Source organism: Puma concolor, chromosome E2, assembly GCF_028749965.1.
Source record: "Puma concolor isolate L17-30 chromosome E2, mPumCon1.1.hap2, whole genome shotgun sequence".
In the NCBI taxonomy this organism is placed as follows: Eukaryota; Metazoa; Chordata; class Mammalia; order Carnivora; family Felidae; genus Puma; species Puma concolor.
In genome coordinates this window covers 47,910,127-47,931,125 of record NC_141681.1, presented here as the reverse complement: position 1 = coordinate 47,931,125, position 20,999 = coordinate 47,910,127, and the positions used below count along the sequence as shown (strand labels likewise).

The following is a 20,999-nucleotide window of genomic DNA, read 5'->3' as shown; positions in this document are numbered from 1 at the left end:
AAAATAAATAAACTTGAGAGAGGGACAGAGAGAGAGAGAGAGAGAGAAAATGGGGGGGTGGGGGGCAGAGAGAGAGGAAGACACAGAATCTGAAGCAGCCTTCAGGCTCTGAGTTGTCAGCACAGAGCCTGATGCGGGGCTCGAACTCACGGACCGCGAGATCACGACCTGAGCTTAAGTCTGATGCTTAACTGACTGAGCCCCCCAGGTGCCCCAATAAACTTTTTTTTTTTAGAAAGAGAGAGATGCAGAGGGACAGATGTGAAGGCACGAGATGGGGGACCCCAGGGAAGCCCTGAGAGAGCAGCAGAGAGGGGAGCAGCAACCCCACCTGGGTTTGGGGGGGGCCTGTACCCCTTCCCGGGACAGGGGCAGGGGTTACGGACTGCCAACCCCTCTTTCCTCAGAAGTCCTGGGGATTTTGGAGTGAGGGGTAGGGCGATGGTGGGGGCAAGAGGTCGGGGTGCGGAGGAAGTGGGGTGCCGGAGGAACCTGTAGGGCCGGATGCCCGCGGCCACATCCTCCGGGGCCCTGTCCCACACCGGCCCAGGCAAGCACAGGCACAGAGTTCCGCACGGATTACCGGCGACAGTTTTCACAGTGGGTGCTTCCTGTGTACTAGGTGCTGTTCTAAGTGCTTATGGGTTCATTTCGTCCTCCAGCAACAGGGGAGGTGGACGCCCCTATTATCTGCACTTTGGAGACCCAGGAAAGGCGGCAGCACACAGGGGTGGCGCTGCGGCCCGGCCCTGCGCACCCAGTGCCTGTGTTGCTGGCGCACCGACCCCGTGTGGGGTGTGTTGTTATTCCCATTTCACAGATGAGGAAAGAGAGGCCACCCTCACAGGCCTGGTCCCATGCTGCCCTAAATAACTCCGTATGCTTCCACGGGCACTTCCTGCCCCGGATTCTTGCAAGACGCGGACAGACACATGTTCCAGACACTCAGAGTTGAGCTCACACCCGAATGAAGCTGCTGGTGTAATTGCGGGCTGCCTGCGTGCCAGGCATTGTTCCGCGTTCTTTAGGTGGAGTAATTAACTCGATCACCACATCCTCCCTAGGAAATGGAGTCCATCATTGCTCCCATTTTGCAGATGAGGAACCGGAGACGCAGAGAGGTCTAGTAACTCATCCGCGGTTGCACAGCTGGCGGGTCGACAGGTGGATACACCAGAGTTTCCGCGGAGGCACACGGACGGGGACACGGAATCAAATCCCCCCACCCCCAGGGAGGAATACTGGCCCGCACAGAAGCACGCGAGAGATAATGGTCACATTTACTGGGTGTCTGTCTTTAACTCATGGAACCTCACAACAAGCCCGGGTAGGGGGGATCTAGCCATGGTTCCTTCATTCACAGATTGGGAAACTGAGGCAAGAGGTGAGATGACCTGTCCTGGGAAAGGTGAGAATTAGCCAGGGTCTTGGGCGAGGTCGGGGGGGGGGGGGGGGGGTGGGTAGGGGTGGCAAGCGGGACCCATGGGAGGGAGCAGACCAACTGTTGCCCTCAAGGGCTGCCACCCAGATGCACCAGGAAGGCCTCAGGGGTTTCCCAAAAACTCGCAGAGCTCCTGGCACATGCACGGTCAGAGACACTCCCCCGGCCGCCACAAGCACACAACACACACCCATATCTGGCCGCCTGCCCTCCTGTCCTCGCTGGAGAGGGAGCACAGGAGCAGGGGTGGGGGAGGAGGAAGAGGAAGGGCAGAGAAGAGCGGGAGTGTCTTTCGAGGGGAGTCACAGTTGTTCCTGGGTCAGAATCCAAGGCAGGGAGTGGCCTGGGGCCAGAGACCTAAAAGGAAGAGTGGCAAGGAGTGTGTAGAGTGGGGTCTACACCCCTGCCCCGCCTGCCCCCCTGGCCTGTCATGGTTTCCACACCGCACTTCACATCGTCTCCTTCCTGGGTCCTCACCCCCTTCTATATCACACACACACACACACACACACACACACACACACACACACGGATACAGTCAGAGGGGTCCTACAAGAGCCCAAACCCAAGCAGACACTCCCCCACTTAAAACCACCATGGCTCCCCAGTGCCCTCAGGCACTCTTGGACTGACATTCGAGGCCCGGATTTTTTCTGGTCCCTGCCCCCATAACCTGTGCTCTCCCATCAGGGATTTTGTTCCCAAAGTTCTTTCCACCTTGAATGACTTTCCCCCTCACTCACCCCCCAGACTCCGTGTCCCAAACTTTGCAGCATGTCAGATTCACACAGGGAGCTTATGCAGAATGTGTCTTCCCAGGTGCCACTCCCAAGCGCCTGACTCAATCCCTCTGGGCCCCAGAATCCAAAATTTCAGAAGTACCTCTCCCCCTGACACTCCTATGAGAAACATTCTTACTTAAATCTGAGGAATCCAGGCCACAACCCGGGGCCCTGCAAAGCCAAGCGGCTTTCAACATTAGGCCTCAAATGTCCCCCTGCCTCCACCTTCAAGGAATAAAGGTCTTAGTGTGGGGACCCATCTTCCAAACAGGCTGAGGCCTGGGTGACCGACATAGCGCCCCTCCTCAAGGGCACCTCTCATGGGTCACGAAACATTCAAGACCATGAGCAATGGTGGGACCACTTTGGAAATCACTTCGACAATTTTTTTTTTTAATTTTTTTTTTCAACGTTTTTATTTATTTTTGGGACAGAGAGAGACAGAGCATGAACGGGGGAGGGGCAGAGAGAGAGGGAGACACAGAATCAGAAACAGTCTCCAGGCTCTGAGCCATCAGCCCAGAGCCTGATGCGGGGCTCGAACTCACGGACCGTGAGATCGTGACCTGGCTGAAGTCGGACGCTTAACCGACTGCGCCACCCAGGCGCCCCAACAATTTTTGTAAGTGTATTTATTTTGAGAGAGAGGGAGAGAGAGGAGGGGAGGGGCAGAGAGAAAGAGAGAGACAGAGAGAGAATCCCAAGCAGGTCCCACACTGTCGGCCTAGAGCTCAACGCGGGGCTGGAGCTCATGAACTGTGAGGTCATGACCTGAGCCGAGATCAAGAGTCAGACACGTGGGGCGCCTGGGTGGCTCTGTCGGTTAAGCGTCCGACTTCGGCTCAGGTCATGATCTCATGGCTCTTGAGTTCAAGCCCCGCATCCGGCTCTGTGCTGACAGCTCAGAGCCTGGAGCCCGCTTCGGAGTCTGTGTCTCCCTCTCTCTCTGTCCCTCCCCTGCTCACGCTCTATCTCTCTCAAAAATAAATAAACATTTAAAAAATTAAAAAAAAAAAAAAGGGTTGGACGCTCAACCGACTGAGCCACCCAGGCGCCCCAACAATTTCTTTTTTTTTAAAAAAAAAATTTTTTTTTTCAACGTTTATTTATTTTTGGGACAGAGAGAGACAGAGCATGAACGGGGGAGGGGCAGAGAGAGAGGGAGACACAGAATCGGAAACAGGCTCCAGGCTCTGAGCCATCAGCCCAGAGCCCGACGCGGGGCTCGAACTCACGGACCGCGAGATCGTGACCTGGCTGACATCGGACGCTTAACCGACTGCGCCACCCAGGCGCCCCCCCAACAATTTCTTATGAAACCAGATATCCGGGGAGCCTGACTGGCTCAGTCGAAAGAGCATTCGATTCTTGATCTTGGGCTCTTGAGCTCAAGCCCCACGTTGGGTGTAGAGATCACTTAAAAAAAAAAAAAAAAAAAAACATGAAGGAAACAAAAACAACAAATATCCTCCCACCCTACAACGCAGCCGTCCCACCACGCCGAGGACTCAGCCACGGGACACGAAAGCACAGGTCCACACAAAGGGCCACACGCCACGCTTTTTCATAACAGCTCCAAGTAAGGAAAAGGGATAAAGCATCGAAACATACAAGCGCGCGCACGAAACCACACACTGTCACGCAGAGTGGCAAATGCCAAGCAAAAAAGTGCACGTGCTCTGCGGTTCCGCTTAGGGAAAATGCCGGAAGAGGCGGCAGTCACCTAGAATCCAAGAAGGGAGGCTGGTGGCTCCCTGGGCCCGGGAGGGTCCCCTTTAAAGAGGCATGAGGCGGGGAGGGGGGGTGCTTTCTGGGAGGGTGAGGCAGTTCTGTCTTAGTGGTGGTGGTTATATATGTGTGTGAATACGTTTGTCAAAACTCGCCCAGCGGTGTGTTTAAAATGGGTGTGTTTGGGGGTGGGGGGCGCCTGGGTGGCTCAGTCAGTCAGGCGTCCGACTCTTGACTTCGGCTCAGGTCATGATCTCACCGTTCGTGGGTTCGAGCCGGAGCCTGCTTGGGATTCTCTCTCTCCCGATCTCTCTCTGCCCCTCCCCCTTCCCCCCCCCCCCCCCTGCGCGCACTCTCTGGGTCTCAAAAGAAATAAATAAACATTAACGGAATAAAATAAAATGGGTGTGTTGTATTGTAAATTATACCTCAGTAAGAAGCAAAACAAAACGAATATGGCAACTCTCTCTACATACTAATAAGAAATTATCTACAAGCTTATTAAGTGAAAAAAGCGAGGTGACCGACAGGGGACCTTATATGCTACTATTCGTGTGAAGAAAAAAATATATACAAAGCAAACAAGGATCCCTGGCTTCCCATTGCCTTTCTACCTCTTATTCTTTTAACAAATACTTAAGGATTACATAATAATAAGTAATAATACTTATCAAGTACCACTATTTACTTATATCCCCCAGCCCTGTGTATTGGGGAGATAATGTGGAAGAACAGACAGATTCCTGTCCTCATGGAGCCTCAGGCCTCGTCGGGGGAGGTAAGGACTTCAACAAGTCCAGGGGTAGCTGGTTAATTAACAAACAGCATCAAGTGCTTTGACAAAAAAGAACAGACTGTGAGGACGGAGGAGAGGAGCAGGAAGCCTGCTTTAACTAAGGTAGTTAGGGAGGGCTTCTCGAAGGAGGTGACATTCGAGTGGAGACCTGAAGAAAGGGAAAGAGCTGAGCATATCCAGGCAGCAGGAAAAGCAAGTGCAAAGGCCCTGGGGTGGGACCAAGCTTAGTGTGTTTGGGGAACAACAGGGAGGCCCAGGCAGCTGGAACAGAGGAATGTAGGGCATTGGGGGGCAGCTTAGGTAGGGAGCGGTAGGTAGGTAGGTGGAATACATTCTAAATGAGACCCTGGGGAAGGTCTCAGCTGGGAAATGATCTCTGGCTGAGAGTGGTCAGGGGAACAGCGAGGAGGCAGATGAGGGTGGACAGGACCAGGGCGGGGTCATGGAATGACAGGCAGAGGACAGGTTCAGTATCCCCTCTTGATTGGCCCTGGGCCGTGGACAGATGGTGGCACCATTATCAGAGAGGGGAGTATGGAAGGCGGGACAGATGCGGGCTTGGGGAGGAGAGACAGGAAAGTGCAGGACATCCAAAGGGACGGTGCCAGGCGGTGACTGGATGTACGAGGCCACAGTTGAGGGACAGATCAGGGCCGAGACCCAAATCTGGGAGGCACCACCGTGTCGACAGCGGAAGAAAATAATGAGATATAACAACAATAATGATTGCAATTATGGAGCGCTTACTCTGGACCAGACACTGCCCGATGCGCTCGTGTGTGTTCACGTAACGCACTCACTGCGGTAGGTATTGTTATTATTAAGCCCACTTCACTGGGAGGAAACTGGGGCACAGAGAGGTAAAGTGACCTGCCCAAGGTCACACAGCCAGGACGTGGCAGAACTGAGATTTGAACCCCAGCGGGCTGGCCCCAGAGTCTGCACCACCAGGGAGGGTGGCTGAGGTTGGGGTCCAAGGTCCTTAAGCTAGTACCTGACCCCCAGTGGGACCCTTCTTACCAGCCATCTGACCATGGCTCTGCTCTCCTTAAAACCCCTCCCGTAGCCCCAAAGGCCTCAGAGGGGCTCCTGGTCAGCAGCCCAGTCTCTAAGTCATGGAGCTGGTCCCGAGGACCCGGACACCGCCCCTGCCCCCTCTCTGCATTCCGGCAGCTCCAACTGCCATTCCTGGGATTCAGAGCCCTCAGGAGGAGGACAGATGAAGGCTGTGCTGGGCACGGTGACAGGGCTCCATCTCGTCCCAGGTGGGAAGTCCCGCTGGGGTCTGTCGGTCCGTCTGCCCCATTACACATGGTGTACGACTTTCCTAGTGCTGCACAGCCAATGAGCACACACGTGGTGGCCTGAAACAACAGAAGCTTATTCTAAATCCGGAATCAGGGGTCGGCAGGGTCTCGCTCCCTCCAGGGGCTTTAGGGGAGAATCCTTCCTTGCCTCTTGTGCCTTTTGGTGGCTGCCGTGTTCCTTGGCTTGTGGCCACCTCGCTCTAACCTCTGCCTCTGTGGTCATGCTGCTTCCTCTTCACTCTCAGATTTCCCTCTGCTTCGCTCTTTTCTCCCCCTAAAGTTGATTTATTTTGAGGGGGGAGGGGCAGAGAGAGGGAGAGAGAGAATCCCAAGCAGGCTTTTTGCTGTCAGGGCAGAGTCCAATGTGGGGCTCGATCCCACGAACCACAAGATCATGACATGAGCTGAGATCAAGAGTCAGATGCTCAACAGGCTGAGCCACCCAGGCCCCCTGCCTCACTCGCATAGGTCAGTGACATTTGTCATTAAATCTAGGGCCCACCTGACTAATCCAGGATGACCTTTCCACCTCAAGCTCTCTAACCTAATTATATCTATAAAAACCCTTTTTCCAAGTAAGGTAGCATTCATGGATTCTGGGGACTAGGTTGGGGACATATCTTTTGGGGGACTGCCATTTGTCGCCATGCAACCCACGACAGACAGGGATCCCTCAGAGGACCTCCTCAGAGGTCTGGGGAGGCAAGAGAGCCTGGCTCAGTGGTTCTCAAATTTGACTATGTGTCAGAATCTTCTAGAAGGCTTATTAATCGCAGACTGTCGGGCTCCAAACCCTGCTCCCACCCCGAGTTTCTGATTCGGTAGCTCTGGGGTGGGCCAACAGGTGATGCTGGCCTGGGATCCCACACTAGGAACCACTGGCTGGTGGTTGAGCATAAGGTTGCCTGAGCTCAACAGTCGCCACCCTTATCCTGTGTGTCCTTGGGCGAAGGACTTTCCTTCTCCAAGCCTTAGTTCCTCATCTATAATATTGGGCTAACTCCTCCCCACAGTGCTATCCGAGATAGCCCACACTCTCCCCTCGCTCGTGGTATTCCATATTTTTGCTGGTCCTTGACCTTCCAACTTCCTTTCTACCTCAGGGCCTTTGCACAGGCTGCCCCTTTTGCCTACCAGGCCTTCCACTCCATCTTCCCTTCAAACGTCACCTCTTCATAACACACACCTTTCTGCCTTTATTCTACCCAACAGTATATCCTGGCAATTGTTCCCTACCGGTGCATAAACAGCAACCTGGGCCCTCCCCAGCCAAGGTCAGTTTCCCACCCCCTGCTATTCTCTGTCGTCACACCCCGTTCTTTCTTTCTTGAATTCTGTATGATTTATAAATACCTATGAGTATGTGGATATGTTCACTTGGTCATGAACCGTGTCACCCCATGAGAATGTCTGCCTCACCAGGGCAGGGCCTTGGGCGGGTTTGTTTTCTTGTTTTGTTTTGTTTTGTTTTTAGCTCAGGGCCGACAGACTGGTTGCTCTGTTTGCTGAGCAGGGAGGACAAGAAGGCAGGAGGACGAGGCTCCATCCAGTCAAGGAACCGCATCCAACGTGCATGAGTCTAGCTCCCACCAGAGCTAGAGTCTAGCTCTCACGGCAAAACCAGTATCACCCCCAGGGCCCAATCCTACTGGTTGAGAGAGAATGGTGGGGTTCTTGGAGGGCAGGTACCAGGGGCCTTTGAGAAACAGACGGTAGGTTTCCCACCGGGATGCAGGGGGTGGGGAAGCCCAGCCAGGTCGGGAGGGGGCAGGGGATGGGAGACAGTCTGGTGGAGGATGCGGGGAGCCAGCTGCGTCCTGCAGGGGGCGACAGAGAGGCAGGGTAGGAGGGAAATGGGAGGGGCAGAGGGAGAGAGGAAGAGGAGGAGGGGAGAGTGGTGGGGAGGGAAGCAAAGCGACACGGAGACAGAGGTGTAGATAAAGACAGACTGGGATGAGCTTGGCCAGGGGCAGGGAAGGATCTAGAAGGTGAGAGACACCCGGAAGGCATTACCTGGGGCAGAGGGCAGGTGGGAGTCCAGTGGCAGGTGCGGGAAGAGGCAAGGCGTGTGTATTTCAGATACATTTGCCCTTGTGCCACATACAAAGTATTCGTACGAGATCTGTGCCGAGGCATTGTTTAGGACGGCAAACAACCGCAAGCTTCCTGAAAAGTCCATCAACAGGGACTGTTTCAGTAACTCACGGTTCATATGCTCCATGGGATACTATAGCCATCGACAAGGAGTGCGGTTGCTGTGTCCGTACTAACAAGGAACCACCGCCACCATAGAGTGTTAGGGAGGAAAAAGCAAAGCACAGAAGGATGTGTACATTTATGCTAACATTTGTGCAAAGTAGGACACATATCTGCATATGCACGGAGGGATTTGCTGGTACATGCCATACTTTTCTGGAAGGAGATTGCGGGAAACTTGTAGAGAAACTTGTACCAGGGGTCGCCTCCGGGGAGGGGGGACGGGGGAGGGAGGGGGGTTGATTTTGCAATTTATCCCCTTTGGAATCTTTTACATTTTGTTCCATGGGTTTGGGTTACCTGCTTAAATACTAAGAGTCAGCGATAGAATATGGTAGAGAGACAGAGACAGAGACAGAGACAGAGACAGAGACAAAGGTACAGGGAGGAGAGGGAGTGAGGAAGAAAGGGAGAGATTCTAACTTTGCTGAACCCGGGGGCCCCAAACTTCTGTGATGCGTCTGACGTTCTAGGGACAGGCCGTGAGCTGTCCCCACCTCCCCAGACCACAGACCTGGACCCTGTTTGCTGTCCAGAGTCACTCCCAGCCCCAACACCTCTCAGCCCTAAGGCTTCTTGAGCAACCATCTCTCCCCTGAGCCTTTTTGGGGCCTGGCCCTAGTCCAGTTGACTGGCCACCCCCAGCCCCCCTGGGGGGACAGACGGTGACAATCTCCAACTGGGTCCTGTGGCCCCTCAGGTGCAGTAGTGAAGGGAGCCCTGCCCGGTCCAGGAAGCTGTGACAGGGCAGTGATGTGCAGAGAATCCCAGACCACGTGCTTAGGTTCGAATCCCGCCTCTCGCACCTTCTGGCTGTGTGACCTCAGATTGGTGACTTCCTGGGAGGCTTGTATTAGCTTCCAGAGTGCCGTAAGGGAATCGCCGCAGACTTGGTGGCTTAAACCAGCAGAAAGGTGCTGTCTCACAGCCCTGGAGGCCCAAGTCCAAAATCAAGGCGTCAGCAGGGTCTTGCCCCCTCTGAGGCTCTCAGGGGAGAATCCTCTTGGTGGCTGGGAGCCGCCGGTGCTGTTCCCACTGCAGCCCTCCCGTGTCCGCCTCGTCTTCACGTGCCTTCTCTGGGCATCGCAAACCTCCCTCCGCTTTCCCTTCTAAGGACAGGACGTTGTCACTGGATGCAGGGCCCAGCCCGAGGAACCAGGGTGATCTCATCTTGAAACCCTTAATCACACCCGCAAGGGCCCTTTTTCCACAGAAGGGATTTGGAGGCTCCACGTGGACGGATCTCCGGGAGGCCGGGGCGCCTTTCAACACCCTGTAGGGTTAAACGAGGTAAACTCGGAGCTCAGCAAAGCCCTGGACAAGGACTATTTTGATGAATGTTAGCTATGACCTTGATTTTGCTTGGGCCACACGATACTGTTCAACGTGCCAGATTGGTTGCCTACCTTGAAGACTGAAGAGCTCTCGCGTGAAAATGGGGATTTCTCAAGGAAAAGCCTCCCCGGGGCTCGGAGGCTGAGCCTCTTGGACCATGTCTGTCATGCTCAATGCTACTGCTCCGCCGTCTGGGCCACCCAGGGCCTGGCACAGAAACCAACGAGGCACCTGAGACTTTAGGCCTGGCCCTCCTAGGCCACGGGACCCGGGGCAGGGCCTTACCCTCTGTGGACATGATTCCACATCTGTGAAATGGGGGAAGGCATGAGATGCTTCCCTGCGCCCCTCTTCATAAGCTGTGGGGTGTTGGCAGGAAGCAGGCACGAGGTTTGAGCCCAACAGTGACACTGTGGCGGACAAAGTGCTAGGCGGCCCCCACACCATGTTCCTGTTCTCAATCCTGGCTGCGTGTTAGAATCACCTGCACATGGGGGGTGGGAGGGAGGGGAGGGTGGGTGATGGGTATTGAGGAGGGCACCTTTTGGGATGAGCACTGGGTGTTGTATGGAAACCAATTTGAAAATAAATTTCATATATAAAAAAAAAAAAAAAAAAAAAAAGAATCACCTGCACAGGGGTGCCTGGGTGGCTTAGTCGATTGAGCGTCCAACTTTGGCTCAGGTCATGATCTCACAGTTCATGGGTTCGAGCCCTGCCTCAAGCTCTGTGCTGTCAGTGTGGAGCCTGCTTCAGATCCTCTGTCCCCCCTCCCCCACTCTGTGTGTGTGTGTGTGTGTGTGTGTGTGTGTGTGTGTATAATCACCTGGATAATTTTCATTTAAATACCCGTGACTAGGTCCCAAGCCATACCAAAGAGGGTTGCCCTTTGTTCATAGGACAGACCATCAGCATGACCTTGAAGGTCTTTATTCCTCCCAAACCCCTCTCTTGTTCATTTATTCTTCCTCTTTGTTCCCTCTCCCTCCCCCTTCCTCCCCACTGGGAGCCATTTCATTATGTAAATGAGTCTTTCTTGTTTGTAACCCTGAAAAATGAATATTATTGTTTTATGCCCATAATTTGTAATCGACACACGTAGCCTGGTACTATAGATCTTGATTTCACTTTTTTCTGTTGCTGGGTTGGCTCCCCCTACCCATGGGCGCACTTGGTCCCTGGGTCCTGAGCACGGCACGAGCTGGTGTGCAGCCCGTGTTTATCACTCACTGCCCTAGGAGGGACACCCAGGCCGCCTCCTGCTCCTGCCCCATAAACACTGCTGCAGTGAACATCCTCGTGCTCGCTCCCTCCCGGTCCCATGATTTCTTTGGGAAGTCACCCAGAGGCAGAATTATTGGGAGATACATATGTGCAATACTTACTTCATCAGACTAAACCACACTCTAATTTTTAGCAGACTTGTGACAACTTGTTGTTGAAAGTTGTCTTCCTCTAATTACCAGTGAGTTTGTGCTTGTACACACCCTGATTGGTCTTTTGTGTTTTTTTTTTTTTCTTTTCTTCTATGAGTTGCCTGTTTATACCATTTGCCCATTTTCCTATTTGGGTCACTCTTTTTCTCATTAAAAAAAAATCTCGGGGCACCTGGGTGGCTCAGTTGAGTGTCTCTTGATTTCAGCTCAGGTCATGATCCCAGGGTTTTGGGTGGAGACGCAAGTTGGGCTCCACACTCAGCATGGAGCCTGCTTGGGATTCTCGCTCTCTCCCTCTGCCCTGCTCGCTCACACGCTCTTCTCTCTCTCTCTCTCACACACACACAAATCTCCACGTTAGACTTTGCAAATATTTCTTCCCATTCTGAAACCTGTTACATTTGCCCATGATGTCCTTCCTTGAACAAAAGCTTTAAATTTTAACATAGTCAAATTAATTTTTTTTTTCTTTTACTTTACAACTTGTTCCAATGGAGTTTTAAGTTCTTCTCTGCTCCTGGTCATCAAGTATTTTCCTCCGTCACCTTTATAGTTTTTCAGAGGATGCTGAATCCATCAGAGAAACCTTGTCCAATAGAACTCAGATAATGGAAAGCTTTCATATCTATACCATCAAATTAGTAGCACTGGTTACTAAGTGCTACTTAGTGGCACTTAGTAGGATGTGGCAATTGAGGATGTCAAATGTAGCTACTGCAGCCACAGCACTGAACGCTTCATTTATTAAAAAAATTAAATAGCCATATGTGGTTAGTGGCTACCGCCCCGGACAGCACAGATCTAGGGTTTTGTTGTGGTGTTAGGTATGGATTCAGTTTTCTTTTATCTCCAGAAAATGAACCAATTTCCCCAACACTATTATTAAACTATTTTTCCCTCGTTGCTTTGTGGGGCCATCCTTATTGTATATTAAGCTCCTGAATACACGTGGGTCGGCCTCTGGGTTCTCCGGAGAAGCCCAGTGAGTCTAGTGAACAGCAGAGGTGGAGAATCACAATTCTACACTAACAGACTTTTTAGCCAGACACACAGCTGCCCAGAATAAAGACTACATTTCCCAGCCTCCCTTGCCACTGGAGGAAACCATGTGACTAAACTCTGGCCAATGAGGCAATGGTGCAACCTCTGGTCATGTCCTTAAAGGGGAGTGCCTACCTCTTCCAGTCCTCTGGACCACTGATTCAGCCGGGGGTGGGGGGTGCTGGGAATTTGCATTCCCAGCAAGTTCCCAGGGATGCTGCTGGTCTGGGAACCACACTTTGGAGAACCATTGGTCTGACTTGTTTCACTCACTCATCTTGGGTTTTTGTTAAACATGCCTTTGACCTACAGGCTAATACATCCTGACTTGCCCCTCCCAGGCCTTTGCAGTTTAGAGCACAGCACCCCCTGCTGGAGCTGAGGTAACCCTCGCTGCTTGTGTGGCACCAGGTCGACTCAGAGGCTGGCTGCGACTGTGCCACACTTGCCCTTGAGTGCTCCCGTCCTTCCGAGGCTGGAAGCCTGAAGAACTAACTTGCACGGACCCCCTTGCGAGCTGGGGTCAGTAGGGTTCTGCCTGCAGGAGGGACCGGTGCTGCGGGGCGGGAAGCTGGAAGAACCTCTGTTCCCCCAGCAGCAGAGGCACGAGGGGACTTCCGGGATTCTGGTGGTGCCACTGAGCCCTTCTGTTCCTCTAGCCCCACGCATGGCCGGGTTACTGGCCCTGTCGGCTCCCACAGACTTCCCAATACTTTTGTAACTAACCCCCTGTATTAAATCTCTTGTTTGAGACAACTAGAGGCCTTTGATGTCACAGGAGCCCCTTCTGCGGAGGCAGGACAGCAGGACGGGGGCACAGGGCCTGCAGAGACATCCTCAAGGCCACCCAAAACCATTCTTTAAACTGCAGTGACAGTGACTGAAGGGGACAATCACAGGTGGGTCGCCTCCACCATGTAATGGCCCTACAAGGGACTTCCCGTCCTTCACCTGCAGTGGCCTGTCCTGGAGAGGCCCCGGGGGCCCCAGGGAAACAAGGCACTCAGGCTGTGAGCACGGCGGCTCTGTTCTTCACCGTCCTTCACTGGTTTTAGAATCACAGGCTTACCAGCCTCCTAAAATGAGTGGGGGTTTCTATCTTTTTTGTTTCCTGGAACAAACTGTACCAGGTAGGAATTACTGGATCCAAGTCTGGTAGAACTCATTTGTAAAAGCATTTAAGCTCCAAGCTTTTTCGTTACTGTGTGTTTGGCGGGGGACGGGGGTGTGTGTTACTTTGGACTTTTCCTGTTTTCCATTCCTCCTTATACCAATTTTGGCTCTTCCCAGGGACGTAACAGCTCCACCCAGGCTCCAACACATTCACACATTTGGCAACAGCTGTCGCCTTTGGTAGGTTTCGACCCGATTCCCCATCTAGCCTTAGTGCATGTTCCTGGCCGGCCCGGATCACAGACACGGTGCCCCATCCTTGGGGAGCTCAGGGCCTGAGGAGAGGGATGCTGGGGGCGGAGGAGGGGGTGTCATGTGACCGTGGGGAACAGGAGGTGTGGCCCGAGCCAGAATCTCTACATACTTCATGCCCACAAACCAGGCTGAGGTCCCGGGTGCCAATGGTGATGCGACTGGCTCCTCCCGCTGCCGCCGCCCCCGCCACTTCCTGGGTTCCGGGGAAGATGCGCGCAGGCAAGCCCAGGACCAGCCCGGGGCGGTCAGTGACCAGGACTCAGAGGCAGCGCGGTTATCGTGACGTCAGCCAATTGCTTTCGCCCCTTGTGGAGACCCAGGCTCAGCCCCCACCGGGACCCTGACGTGGCGGGAAGCCTTTGGCCAATGGAGTATCTTCCAGCTGGCTACTCGGGATCCATCTGCCTCCGCCGATTCCTCAAAAGCCCACCTGCCCGCTGACCGATTTTCTGAGTGGCCAATTTACTCGAACGTCAACTCATCAAGGATCATTTCCATCCATTGGACATGCTCAAGACAACCTCTGAAACAAGTTTCCAGCAAATCTCAGATTTGGCCAACTGGTGGTCGTGGCACATGGGCTCCGGGAACCTGGCCGTTGGCAGGCCGGCAGGGGAGCGAATCCGGGCCCCTGGTCAGGGGGGTGCTACTGGCTTCTTTGACCCGAACTCCCGCAGAGGCTGCCCTCTCTCCGCCCCAACCCCTCCCAATTCCACACCAAGCCGGCCTGGATGGGGGTGGGGGTGGGGCTCCACACACACACACACACACACACACACACACACACACACACACAAAACAAGAAAACATTTTAATTGTAAAACTAACTCAAGGGAGGGGAGGGTGGGGCGGCTCCAAGGGGACAGGAACCTGATTCTTCAAGTGGTGGTTCTGTCCCTGACGCTGCCCCGCAGGACAGGGGCCATCCGTCCCCAAGTCGGGACAGGGGCTAGAGTGTTATAAAATGACAATATAAATAGACTTCTAGAAAAGAGGAGGCTGTCCAGGCGCAGTAGTCGTCTTCTGCAGAGGCTGGGGACGGGCAGGAAGCCCTGACCCCCGTCTCCCCATCCAGCCACAGAAAGGGGGTGCAGGACTTGGGGAAAAGGCCACTCTTCAGACATTCATGACCGCCCCCACAATGGCTCAGGCGGGGACAGGGGGCTGCGCTGTATGCTAGGTAAGGTCTCAGCGATACCCACTCGCAGGCTGCAGGACAGAGCGGATGGACCTTCCGCACATGCACACGCGCACACACATGCACACCCGTGAGCACACGCACGCAGACAGACACACACCTTTCGTAGTGTTCTCTCCACCCACAGCAGCCCCCACTGCAGATGACTTCCAGTGATGGGGGGCTGCCCCTCCTTCCTGGAGACAGGAAGACACAGGGAGGGCCTGTCCCCGAGGGTGGGGGTCCTGGGATCCTCACGTGCTCCCACGAGTCCCTGTGTTTTTTCAAAAGTCACAAAATCAAACTGGAGTTCAGTAGTAGGGTCCTGCACACCCCCCCACCCCCAGCAAGAAGGGCGGTGCCACATGGAGTGTCTCCCAGGCTGAGGAGTGGGGGCCGGCCCCCTACTGGCCTGCGGCAGGGCAGGGGTGACCCCAGGGGCTCTTTGGTTCAGGGACAGGGCACTGGGCCTCATCTGGTGCGGTTCTGGCGCATGAGGGGCACGATGCTGGCGGGCGGGCCCGCTTTGGCCAGGAACGGGTGCTTCAGCAGTTCAGCCGCCGTGGCCCGCTGTGCCGGGTCACGCACCAGCAGGCGGTCCAGGAAGCCCTTCAGGGACGGGGACACCTGTCGAGAAGAGAGGGAGACAGTTAGGGGATCTGAGTGCCAGCTCCACCGCTCACTTGCCATTGGGCCTCCGTGCTCCTCTGTCAAATGGGATGACAATACCCACTGCCCAGGGAGGGGGCCAGGAGGTCCCATGTGTACTAGGGTCGGGCCCCGGGGGGAGCAACAAATCCAGCCAGGGGCTCATTTCTTTTGCATTTTCAAGGTTTGTAAGGAGGGGACCGCAGCTGAGCCCTGGGGGTACCTCTCCCTTACCAGGAAGGCTCCTCTCCTGCACCTGGCTATGCTGTGTGTGTTCAGCCAGGCCAGCCTAAGCACAACCACTGTGGGACGGTCGGTGAGGGCTCAGGGGACCCGCGGGGGTAGGGGGTGGGGAGCTCAGCACAGAGCGTCCTCTCCCCCACACCACCTGCCTGCCGGGCGGGGCCCACCTTGTGCAGGTTTTTCAGTCGAGGCGGCAGGTTGTCCCGAATCATCTTCATGGCTTTGAGGGGTGGCTCGTTGAAGTAGGGGGGCTCCCCATCCACCATCTCGATCACCATCACCCCCAGAGACCAGATGTCCACCTGTAGTGGGGAAGGACGGTAGGGCTGAGCTGTGCAGGGACTGGCTGGTGCTGGGGGAAGCCGCGGAGGTGGGGAGGGGCCCTGCTTCTGCCTTTGCCTCTTTGTGACTGGGGTCCTTGGGCCCTGAACACCCGCTCTGGCACCCACCTTGCCAGACCCACACACTCTTCCCGCAGGGAGCCCTCGAAGGGTTCTGCGCACGCAGCACCCCTCACTTTCTGCTAACCACGCCCAGGTCTCCTCAGGGGAGCAACCCTCCCTCCCTCCCTCTGCAGAGCATCCTGGGGTCCCGGACCAGGGGGCCTAATCGGCACAGGTGGGACATAGTAATTGGTTCAGGAATAGGCACGTGACCCAAGCGGAGCCAATCAGAGTCAATTCTAAGATTAATATCCAGGAAAACAGTGCCGCTCGTGGGGTGGGGACGTGGCCATGTACTGAGGGGCTGGGCCAGCTCTGCTCCAACAAGGGCGGTGCCCGCCTGACTGAGGACTACGCCGAAGCAGTCGGGGCTGGGGACGGACAGAGCGCATGGATGGCTGGGCCCGAAGCCGGTCACCATGCCCAACTTCACAGTTCTTGGGACCCAGACCCAGCTAACCGTTTGAGCTGGTTTTCTCACTCACAGCCCTGGGCGTGGCTCCGAACTAGCACCCACCCAATCAGGGACGAATGCGCAGAGCACATGCGTGCCTACGTCCTCTCCCACAAGCCCATCCCTGGTGACCCACTTCCCAGACTGAGCCCCACCCCGCCCCCAGCACTCCAGCTGTTTCGGACCGTCACGCTGTAAGCCAGGGCCGACAGCTGGACAACCGGGCCACCTCCGGGTTACCTCTGGCCCATAGGGGAGGCGAGAGATGAGCTCTGGGGCCATCCAGTAGGGCGTGCCAACCAGTGACTTCCTCCGCGGTACCTCCTTGCTCACCTGGGCACAGAACCCAAAGTCCGACAGCTTCACCTGCAACAGGGCACAGGCAGCGGGGGTCAGAGGTGCTGGAGGTGGGAGTGAGCGGTGTCCACCTGCAGCCTGGAGGTTAGAGCCAGACCACTGAGTGGCTCCACCATCTGCCAGCAGGGGGCCCTCAGGTGTGTCACCTCCCCAGGATCACACCTTCTGCCTCCCTGACAGGGTCTGCCCTGGGACTCCTGCAGGAAGTGGCCCAAGCCTTACAGGTAACAGATGCTTCATGGGGGCGGAGATCACGGCTGGCTCCAGAGGCCCATGCCCTGGGCCCCGGTGTCCCTGGAGGGAGCACATCTTTAGGTGAGAGGGGCACAGCCCTGCCCACGAGGGCAGGAGGGGTGTGGCCCACGCGGCAACAACCGCGTTCCCAGAACCACGGATTTTCACCTGTTTTGGAGCCACAAGCCCCCTTCAGATTCTCGAGGGTATGTGTGGATCTTCTCACCCCCAGGAAATATACGCACACGGCATGCACACAATTTCAGGCTCCCAGATGTCCCCCAAACACGTCTGCAGACGGCTTTAGGGGTTGGTGGATTTCAACTGAGACTCCCAGTGAAACAGGGCCCGCTCCCACCCCTACCTCTACTGGAATGGCTTAACCTTCCTGGGGGAGGACAGGTGAATCACCAACAAGATTTTGGTGAAAGTCAAGGACCCCCTCCCGCTGAAAATCACATCTACTCTTAAAAATATAAATGCAGGTTCTGGGCCCCAGGAGGCTCATCCGTGGACCTCAAATTTGGAGCGTAGGTCCAGAAGATGGGAGGCGGGATGGCGGTCGATGGCCCACCTCTGGGTGCTCGGCTAGGAACAGTTTCTTGGTGGAGGAGGAAGCGTATGGCCGAGAGCAGTGGCCGGCCACTCAGACGCCCTCTCCCCTCTCTGGGCCCAATGCGAGACCACAGTTCCAGCATCCTGCGCTGAAGGCAGACTCCGCCAGCCCAGGTCCCCGGTGGATGCGTGAGCAGAGCCCCCCACCGCCCCGGACCCGACTCTGGACTGTCACATGAGGCGCAAACTTACTGCTCCTTGAGCCACTGAACCCGGGATCAGAGATACCCTCGGAGCAGAGGAGAGCTGGGGAGAGGTGGGGGGAACTGGGGAGAGGCGGGGGAAGCCCGAGCCACCCTGCTCCTCACCCTGCCGTCGTGGGTCAGCAGGATGGAGTCACTCTTGATGTCGCGGTGGATGACGCCCTGCGCGTGGAGCACAGACAAGGCCTGCAGCACGGCCAGGCACACGGCGGCAATCTGCTCCTCATTCATCCTGCGCGGGATGGGGGTCAGCGACTGGGGCAGACAGGGCCCCGGCCGGGGGTCCGAGGGGGACACGGCCCTCCCGGCCCCGAGACGCGGCCCCGCCCCAAGGGGTCCGAGGGGACTTCATCCTGTCGTGGGACAGGTCTGAGGGGACGCAGCTCCCGCTGGAGAGCCTGGGGAGGCAGCAGGCTGGGTGCCCGCCGGGGTCCAGCTGCCTGGCGGTACCTGGTGTGAGTGACGATGTCGGTGAGGGCGCCGCCCTCCAGGAACTCCATCACCACCCAGAGCTCATCCCCGACCAGGTAGCTGTTGTACATCTCCACCACGTTCTCGTGCTGGTAGTCCCGCATGATCACCACCTGGGCACCGGGCTGGGTCAGCGGGGTGGGGAGGGCCACCCTCCCGCCTCCTCTCCCGCCCCGGGCTTGGGCCCCGCCATGCTGCAGGCCCAGTCCCACCTGTCACTCCTGCTCACCAGGGTCATCCTGGACCGCCTGCCCCAGTGCCAAAGCCAACAGACCCCAACGGCAGCTTGAGGCCTGATGCCTGCGTGGTGGGGGGGGCGCCCCCCCACACCCCAGTTTCAGATCCTGCTCTCCGACCAGTCCTGAGCTGGTCTCTGAGTGGCCCTGATGACCAGGCTGGTGTTGGGAGAGGGACTCGGGAAGAGAACATCTACGCACAGGGATGAGACCTCAGCACAAGCAGGTTATCAGCCAAGGTCAGAATAAAAGGCTGGGGGGGATGGACTTCAGGGGCAGAGGGCCTAACGAGGCAAAGCCGGGGCTTGGGGGTGGGAACACGCCACTTGCAGGGGTCCCGCTGAATAGCTCCCGGTGCGGCTGGAGCCCTGTAATGTTGGGGGGCCGGGGGAAGGGTTATGGGTACAGCTGAGGAGTACTGAGACGGGGAGGCAAAAGCCACAGTTTAGACCACCTCCAGGCCTGCCGTCCTGGGACTCCTGCGTCAGAGTCCGGGGCCTGCTTCCTCTGGGGAAGGAGCCGGGAGTCTGCCTTTGTAACAAGCTCCCTGGCAGACGCCACAAGAGCCAAAGCCAGAGGCTGGACAGAACCAAGGGCCCAGATGGGGGCTGGACCTCAAATGCTCGGCCAAGAGGCCAGGCCTTCATCCTGAGGACACTGAGGGGTGGGGCGCGCGCGGGCATGGGATAGTCTCACATGTCACATGTCAAAAAGAGCCCTTTAGCGGCGGTGTGGGGAATGCCCAGGGGGCGCCCAAGAGGGGAAGGCCGGGCAGGGCCGAGCGGGAGAGGCTGGGGCTACGCAGGGGCTGATGGGCTGGGAGACAGGGAGGGGCCAGAGCTCTGGGCTGGGGTCAGGGAGGGTGGGGCCTCTCTGAGACAGGGGCCCCAGAAGGGGCAGGGCTGGGACTCTGGGGCCAGTCTGGGAGGGTGTGAGGGGCCTGGGGCTCAGAGAAGGCCAGTAACGGGACAGAGATGCAGCGGGGGATACGGGGGCGCAGAGGTGACAGCCCGGGGAGGTGTGAGGAGTAAGGAGAGGAGGCAGGCCCAGAACCCAGCCCCAGGGAACCCCAGCCCTGAACGGCCTTCTCCCATCCCCACCCTTACAGGGGCTGGCCCAGAACGGGCCTCGAAACCCACTGGTGGAGGACTCCAAGAGGAGGGTGACGGCGGGGACAGGAGGGGACAGGAGGGGGCCCGAGGCCCACCTCATTGAAGAGCAGCTCGCGCCTCTGCTGCTTGCGCAGATCCATCTTCTTGACGGCCACCAGCCTGCCCGAGCTGCGCACGGTGGCGATGCACACGATGCCCGTGGAGCCCTCGCCGATCTTGATGAAGTTGTCCAGGTAGGAGCGAGGGTCGCCGGGGTCCACCACCAGCTGCAGGGCGGCCCGGAACTGCTCGTGGGATACTCGCTGGGGTTCCCGCTGTGGCGAGCGGGGCCCGGGGGGCCCAGGGGCGGGGGGGACGGCAGGGGTGGTGACGGGGCGGGCCGGGGGGGCCAGCTGAGGCTCGGAGGCATGGGGGCCCAGCACTCCTGGGCTGGGGGGTCCACGGGCTCGGGTGGGAGGCCGGGAGGAGGAGGACTGGGGGACAGCCCGGCCCCCTGCCGACGGCCCATTGGGGGCCAGGTTGCGAGGCTCCCCCTGCAACAGAAAAGAGAGGCAGCTGTCAGTGGAGGGGACAGGGGCCGGCTCTGCTCCCTGAGCAGGACAGGGGCCCTGGCTGCGGGGACAGACACATGGCGGTCAGGATGGAGATGGACAGCGGGCTGGGCACAGGTTGGGGTTGGTGGGTGGGGAACAGGGGAAGCTTTGGAAAAAGGGACGGCGGGAGGTCCTGGGGCAGGGGGATTGGTTACCTGGGCACCCCGGGACGGGTGGTCCGTATCGGCCCTCGGGTACGTGTTAAAGGGCCGACCAGCTGCCGCTTTTGCCCCACTGGCCAGACCGGCAGGTTGGGGGGTGCCGACGTCAGGCCCAGAGAGGGGGCGTTTATCCCGGGAGGACTCCTGGGGTCCCCCCGAGCCCTCCCTGGAAGACTTGGGCCTCTTCTCTGGCCCCGCCCGCCGCCTGTCGCCACTGCCGCCACCCGCCTCGCTGCGACCGGCGACCCGGCCCTGGCCGCCCGCTTTCTCTGGGGCCCCTCTGGCCGTGCTGGCCGGCTCTGCGGGCATCCCGTTTTCCTGGCGGGCTCGGGCAGGTGGCGGCGGGCTGTCTCTCCGGAGGGAGTTGGAGCGTGTCACCGACATGTTCTCAAACTCGTCGAGCAGCAGCGTGAGGGCCCCATCCTTGGCGCCTTTGCTGCCCCGCACGATGGTCTGGGGTCCGGGGCAATGGCGGGATGGGGGCCGGGCAAGGAAGAGGAGG

At 57.2% G+C, this 20,999-nt stretch overlaps 1 protein-coding gene across 5 annotated transcripts in view; it reads right to left on the bottom strand.

Moving 5' to 3' along the window:
* Positions 1 to 14,346: 14,346 nt before the first annotated feature.
* The window catches only part of PAK4 (p21 (RAC1) activated kinase 4), a 45,239-nt gene continuing 38,586 nt past the window's right edge, over positions 14,347 to 20,999 (bottom strand). For 4 of the 5 annotated variants that reach the window (XM_086689719.1, XM_086689721.1, XM_086689722.1 and 1 more), the window contains 7 exons: positions 20,492 to 20,950; positions 19,839 to 20,276; positions 18,375 to 18,508; positions 18,030 to 18,156; positions 16,756 to 16,881; positions 15,786 to 15,920; positions 14,347 to 15,354 (listed from right to left, as the gene is read on the bottom strand). In XM_086689719.1, the coding sequence (XP_086545845.1) occupies positions 15,199 to 15,354; positions 15,786 to 15,920; positions 16,756 to 16,881; positions 18,030 to 18,156; positions 18,375 to 18,508; positions 19,839 to 20,276; positions 20,492 to 20,950 (1,575 nt within the window). In that variant the 3' untranslated portion in view covers positions 14,347 to 15,198. The remainder of the gene's footprint in view (positions 15,355 to 15,785; positions 15,921 to 16,755; positions 16,882 to 18,029; positions 18,157 to 18,374; positions 18,509 to 19,838; positions 20,277 to 20,491; positions 20,951 to 20,999) is intronic. The other variant, XM_086689723.1, reaches the window with a different exon arrangement.